This window comes from Heloderma suspectum, chromosome 8 (genome assembly GCF_057233095.1).
Source record: "Heloderma suspectum isolate Gila_16-S chromosome 8, 16-S_ref, whole genome shotgun sequence".
NCBI lineage: Eukaryota > Metazoa > Chordata > Lepidosauria > Squamata > Helodermatidae > Heloderma > Heloderma suspectum.
This window is the reverse complement of record NC_139465.1, coordinates 9,644,460-9,651,547: the sequence shown is the minus strand read 5'-3', so window position 1 is coordinate 9,651,547 and position 7,088 is coordinate 9,644,460. Positions and strand designations below refer to the sequence as shown.

The window sequence follows — 7,088 nt, the reverse complement described above, 5'->3', positions numbered from 1 at the left end:
AGTTAATACAATCTATTGCTGTATGATGGATTTTTTTTGTCAAGTTGAATTGATCTGTCCTCCTTGTGATTTGCAAGATGGAGTGAAAACAGAAAACGCAATCAGGATTCATGGTGCCCCTGAAAGAACTCCGCTATGTCAGTCTCTCTCTCTCTCTCTCTCTCTCTCTCTCTCTCTCTCTCTTTCAGACTTGGAAGTAACGGAAGGCTGTGGTGGCTATTTCTTTGATTTATTGAAAATAAAGCACCCTTGGTTAACATTGTAATGAAGAGGGTCTTTCTTTTGGTACTCCTGATCTTAGGACCGATTATTTCCTCCACTGCAAATCTATCGTGTGTGTGTGTGTGGGGGGGGGTACGAGTACCCCTCTCCAGAAATCCTTAACAAAATTTGATTTATTAAGCTGCTACTCACACATGCCAAAGCAAAAGCTTTCTTAGGGCACTGTGTTTTGTGAGGGGTGCATGCCGAATATATGTGATGCAAAAAAGAAAAAAGAAAAGAAAAACGAGGACGATTTGTGAAGAAGTCATCCTTGTAAAGCTATTGGTTCTGGTCATCAGCCTTTATCCAATGCTTTGGTGATGATGCTGCTGCTCTATTTGGGAAGTTGGCTAGCTCTCAAGGCAGTCTCTCTCTCTCTCTCTCTCTCTCTCTCTCCTCAAAGGCTGTTCCACAGTGAAAATATGCTCAGTGCAGCTGAGTGCATGAATGAAAAAAGCCTCTGATACCTTCTAGTCTAGCAAAATGCAGCACAACACTCAACTTACCCTGGCATTTCTCCTGTCCCAGGTAAGGAATTGGGTTGGTCCCAAGTGTGTGTGTTCTGTATCTACCTATGCTTCTGTTATTCTTTTTTCTTTTTTTTCTTTTTTTTTTTTGCATTTGGCTATTTGGAAGTGTCTGATTTCTCAGTGATCGCACGCTGGCTAGAAATACTGTGTAGTGGATATGAGAATAGCATCTGCTCAGTGAGAAATGCGTCCGAGGGTTCCAGTGACGAGAAATTGGCTACATTGTGTGTGTGTGTGTGTGCTTGCACATTTGTATTTTCTTCACATCAAGGAGAGTAGGAATCTCTCCAGTATGCCTTGGTAGCAGCAGTAAGATTTTTCTTTCACCTTAAAATGCTTCAACTTTGATTTGCTTCGCCTTCCTGGGGCTAATGCCAGGATCTGTTACAAGCAGTTCATTGTGTTTATTATGCCCTTTTTGAAAAAGAAAATGAAGAACTGAGATTTAAAAAATACAAAGAGGAATAAGTACTGTAAAAGATCTTTCTCCTACACCCCCCACTGCCCCGCCAAATCCTTGGTGGATTTGTAATACTGAGCATTTGTGACTTGCTTGGTAGCCTCTCCTCCCTCCTCAACTGTAACAGATCTCCCTCTTCCAGAAAGGCTGCAAAAAAGATTGGAGGGGGTGGGGGGGGGGAGACTCAGCCTTTAAAAAAGCAAGAGGCTGTGGAGCTCTGCTGTTGCTGTCAGTCAAAAGCCGAGAAACTAGCTGGTCTCCAACTTCTGCACTCCCTCTCTTCCCCTCTCTCTTCCCCTCTGTGAATGTGGAACAGCATTCATTTTAGAAGGTGGTGTGTGATGTTTAAGGCTCCTTTGTTGTCATTTGGCGTACTGCTCTCACAGCCCTTTTCATCCCTGTCCCCCTTTTTTGAAGACTGTCTTAGGAGCTGAAGAAGCTCCCATCCAGTTGCAGTCTTGTTTGGATCCTGGGGAGGGTACTCCGTGGAGAATCTCTGGAGATAAAAGTTAATTCCCTTTTGGCATGGGGACTTGACTTGCTTTGGCTTTAATCCTTGAGGTTGTGCCAGAGACCAATGGTCTGGACAAGACAATCTTCCATGGAGTTGTGCCTGCCTGAGGTTCCCAAAAGCTAGACCTAGGAAGCTGCCTTATTTATACCACTGCAGGCTAGTTGTCCATCTACCCATTATTGTCTATTCTGACTGTCAGTGCCTCTCCTTTCAGCTGGAGATGCTGAGGGTTGAACCTGGGACCCTCTGCATGCAAAGCATGTGCTTTACCACTTAGTTTTGATCCCTCCCTCGAGGAGGCATCCCCACTCCCCAGTTTTGACAGCTCTCTCTATTTACAGCATCTAAAAGAAATGGCAATGATTTATCCGTCCTGCTACTTTGAGTCCTTCTAATGTGCCTGCCAAAAAGGGGGATTCCCATGTGTAGTCTGGAGATAAAACAGTGAGGACTAGGACTTGCATGGATATTGGTAAGATGGAAGGCAGACTCCTCTTCCATCCAGGAGGCAGCTGCAGCAGGGTAGACTCATGTGAGTTCTCATGACGTGGATTGGGCATGTAGTGAAGGCAGCAGCCTTGTTGTTTTGGCCTGGCTAATGGCTGTTGCTCTTTCTTGGCTTAACCCATATTCTGAAAGATTTCTAGAATGTGGCAACCTTGGTAGATGTTGGAGTGACTCCAAAGATTAGTTGTTCTACATAAAATGCCAGCTCATGTGGATGTGCTTGACTACAGGGTCTCCATGCTGAAACTACATGGTTTAGGTCTGTGGTATATCATCATGAGGAGGTTGGCTGGGAGATCTTCAGTGTAAAGTGAAACTCGGCTATATGGTTGGCTGTCTCTGTATGAGCTATGGAGTGGGTTTGCTAGTTGATGTGCTGAGATGTCTCGACGAAGGACTCATAAAGCAATGAGAGTTAAGGAGCCATGCCATGGGTTTAACTACAGGACGTGTGGTTGTGAGGTGATGATGGCATTCAAAATGTGCCAGTGGCATATGGAAGTGGGGGGACTGCAAGGATATAATGGATGTGGATGGATGTGATGCAAAGGAAAATCAATTGGCCAATGGTTAAAGTTGTTGTAACTACCCAATGCATTTCAGGGCATGAGTGGAATGTGGGACTTTGATTTTGCTATTAGAGGCCTTTAAAAAAAGTGTGTGTGGGGAAGGCATCAAATGTATTGTGGCTTGGCTCGCTTGAATTATCCACTTTGCAGGCATCTTGGTCATCTCTCTTGCTTTTGTTGTCTCGTCTGCTCTTGGTTTTTAGCACAACGTGATTTGAAAGACTGTCTCTTTAAGGTTTCGGTACTTTGGCCATCAGGGCCAGATTTCCCAGGATACTTGGAACAGAGAGGAGGAAAGAAGGGAGGAGACGAGGGAGGAAGGGAGAACAGCAAGGGTTGTCAAAAGAGAGATCACAGTATGGTTGTGTTTCAAATTTTGTTTGATGGGTCTTCCTTGCTAGGGAGAAGGTACAAAATATTGATTTGAAAACCAGTGCATTTGTCAAGCTTGGGTGACCCTGGATGAGTCAGCTTGACTAGCCTCACAGGATTGTGGTGAGTCTCAACTTCTGGTTGTAGGTCCTTAAAAAAGGGGAAGGCAGAATACACATGTAACTCCCCCCCCCAAAAAAAACCCCTGTAGGATCTGACCCATTTCCTGTCTTATATTGGTCAGTTCAAATTTCACTTTTTGTTCTGAAGGATCCTGTGTATTATTTATCAGTATGACAGGTATACGTGAAAGGCAGTCTCACTTTCCCTCTCACCCGTGTTTCATGGGTCTTACAAATTATGGGCTGCATTCTACCATGTCGGAAATGTCACTTATTAGGAGATCAAGCAACGTTGGCTGATAGGAGGACCAGATATGATTTAGGGTTTTATCCCCAGGACCTGTTTGAAGTCCATGCTGAAACACATGAAGCAACTGAAGAGCAGACTAACTCTGAGCATGTGCAAAGTGCCCTTCCCTGCCAATGTAGGAGGTTGAATATCTTCCTTTCGGAAAGTAACAATTGGCTGATTGTAATATTGCACATTAAATAATTCATACTTTGTGGTGGAAATATTGGGATGAAGAGGCGTCAATGGGAATCTGTGCAACAGCTGGTGAGATGATGAGCAAAGGGCCGTTGCTAAAGCGGCTACTCAGATGGATTGTTTCACTCAGCTTTCGATAACTTTAATGCAGCAGGGAAAACAAATGGTAGAGAAGAGGAGCGGTTACCTGCTACACGCAGCCATCTGGCAAGGCTTGTGGTTGTAACACGTGGTGGTGGTGATATTTTTCTGTCTTTCGGCAGCAGCCACAACTCATTCCTTGATATCTGTTGAATAGAAGCAGCAAACATTGGTCTCGATCAACTGATTTATATGCCATACAAATCTGTTGCCACAATGCCTTCCAGGGAAGAGCATAATGCAGGAGAAGAATCAACGGCCTAGGTTTGGGATCATGGTGATGTGGGGAGCGGGGAGGGCAGGAAAGGGTCTTCTGCAAAGAAGTGTGATACAGGACCCTGTAAAGTCTAAAGATGCAAACGTTTCTCAATAGATGTTCTCTATCAGGGATGGGGAGCCTCTTTCAGTTTCAGACAAGCTCCTGGAAGCTGCATTCCAGTGCTGGGCAAGATCAAAGGCAAAAGGGGAGGGGACAAAAAAAATGCACAAAGAAAACATTACAATATCAGTGCATTGTAGCATAAAGCTTTTACTGCCACTAATTAAGCCTCAGGACTCAGGAGGGGCATTTCACCCTTTTAGAATGGGGGGAAACTGCAAGAAAGCCAGGAAAATACAAAATGATCAGTGGTTGGGGGAAATGGGTGGAACCAGGAGAAGGGTCTATGGCCCTCTGCAGAACCTTGGCGGGCCGGACTGGGAACCAAGCAGGGCTGGATTTGGCCACTAGGCCTAAGGTTCTCCACCCCTGCTATATATTGCATGACCCAGACCCATGCAACATCTAAATACGCAGAAATTAATCTCTCTCTCTCTCTCTCTCTCTCTCTCTCTCTCTCTCTCTCTACCACTCTGTCTAAACCTCTGCAAAACAATTCACTGCTGTTCCTCTCTTTCCAGCAGTGGAAACTGAGGCTGAGGTGTGTTCAAGGCCTCTTGGCGAAAATGTCTTCAAACAACGTATAGAAGCAACAGCAGGGAGTGTGTGGCTGAGTTGTGTTTCCTCTTCCTGTGCCTTCGGAGTAGTGTCAGGAGAGGGGTGTTATGGCCACAGCTGAGGTGCACATCCCCCCCCCCTGGAGAGAAGATGTACAATTCTCTCTTTGCATGTTTCCCCGTATGCACACAAAGATGAAGCGGATGGTGTTGGCTCCCATAGTGCCTCCACATGGGACAAATTCATTGCTGGTTGAGAGAGCTAGTGCATGGAAGCTTCTAAATTAGTTTTGGCTATTGCAGTCATTATGGTCCTTTAGCGGTGTGAAAATCCCACTAAATTCAGTGCAAGTTGAGGACAAAACTGAGCTCTGAATGGCACAGGAGAGATGCCCGATGGAGAGAGGGCTCCAAACTTGGAGCCCTCTCTCCATCAAAAGGCCAGCCAGGAAGAGCCTTGAAGGCAGGAGGAGTGGCAAAGGATTTTTTTTAGCCTCTCTGTCCTTCATTTGTGCATTTTCATTCAAGTATACCAGCTACTGGGGAACATGGGTGGGAGGGTGCTGTTGCACTCGTGTCCTGATTGTGCTTCCCTAGTCGACAGCTGGTTGGCCACTGTGTGAACAGGTTGCTGGACTAGATGGACCCTTGGTCTGATCCAACAGGACTCTTCTTATGTTGTTATGACTCACCTTGCTGTGATGGGGATGGGAACTAAGAGACATATGGATCCAGCAGATCTCCTTTCTTTTCCCTGCCCTACCCACTGGAATGCCCCCTTTCCTCTGTATTCATCCACTTCCAAGGTCATGACTCATGACACTAGCCTTGGGAAAGAAGCTACCCTGGTGGCCTGGAGGCAGGGAGGTAGGTGCAGGTGGAAATCCCTGACCCCTGAGACTGTAGCTCTGTCTACCACCTTGGGTCCTGCTTAATCACCAGACCCCACAGAATAGCTCTCAAAGTCTCATTGAAATAAATGTACTCTGTTTGCACCCCTTCTTTGCCTCTAGTGCACATAGCCAAGAACTCTGCAATACCAGCAGTGCTTTCTTTGTGCAAGCTGGAACTACACCAAACTCTTCTGTGAATTGCTGAAACGTGCAGACGGATGTCATTCGCACACATGTGGAGCCTGCGGAACTTGGCTCAGGATCACTTCCACTGTGACTGGCATTTGGAAATTCCTCTATTTATGAAATGACGAGAGAGCTGACAAGTGACCCGATGGAGGACTTTCCATTGCCTTGTTTGTTTGTTTGTTTGTTTGAAAGAAAGAGTACACTAGAAAACTTTGGATGAACATATGGTCACCTCCCCATTTTTGAAAAGACGGAGCAAGGACTGCATATTCTGATTTAGATGCAGGATCTGCCTTGGACAAGAGGAAAGCACCTTCCACAATAGGAAGGGCTCTGCTCTCTCTGTTTGTTTTTTGGGGGATCCCTCCTCCCCCCACCACAGCTCACCCCATTCAACTGACTTTCTATGTATCATTTTCAGCTGGCTGGAGGGGCTGCCATGGGAAGGAGGGGTTGGGGAAGTCCATTTCTGGCAGCATGGTTGACCTAGCATAAATCTGGATGCAACCCACAGTCTGGATTGTTGAGAACTGGCTGTATAATTTGGGCTCCTGCTCTATAAAATAGTTGCATCTAGCCATTGTATTAAAGCTTTACAGCTTTTCTTTTGTACTGCAAATATGAAGTTATTGCCCCGGGGGTGGGTTGGGGGACTGCTCATTCACTAAGGTTGGCAAGGAACATGATTATTTAGCTAATGTGTACCTTCTGAATTCTGAATCAGAATTCAAGGTGAAACAATAAATTGGGCTTTAATTGCAAAGAAAGCATTACAAGGATGACACACTCCACAAGTTTCTTCTTCTTTTTTAACATACAGTGAATTATAGAAAACACAAAGAAAACACCAACAACTTTCTTATATTTCTCCAGAAGAGGGCTCCCTCCACAGTGTGAAGGCCAGCATTTTTACAGCAGCTCTGGAAGGAAAAGTTGCAGCTGAATGGGGAAGAGGGAAAGGAAAAGGGTGGCATTTCTCTGAACAGAAGCGCTGTCTAAAAAACCCTGAAGGATTGAATTCAGATTTTCTCCCTCCAGTTTGGCCTCTTGTCAATGCTGACCTTGTCCAGCACTTGATAGTTCATTGTTGTCAGAGAGATAGGA

The 7,088-nt window shown here is 45.4% G+C and overlaps 1 protein-coding gene across 1 annotated transcript in view; it reads left to right on the top strand.

Annotated features, from left to right (window-relative positions):
* Positions 1-677: 677 nt before the first annotated feature.
* The window catches only part of CDH13 (cadherin 13), a 1,172,869-nt gene continuing 1,166,458 nt past the window's right edge, over positions 678-7,088 (top strand). Inside the window, exon 1 of the mRNA XM_084812404.1 lies at positions 678-792. Coding sequence (XP_084668530.1) covers positions 748-792 — 45 coding nt within the window. The 5' untranslated portion in view covers positions 678-747. The remainder of the gene's footprint in view (positions 793-7,088) is intronic.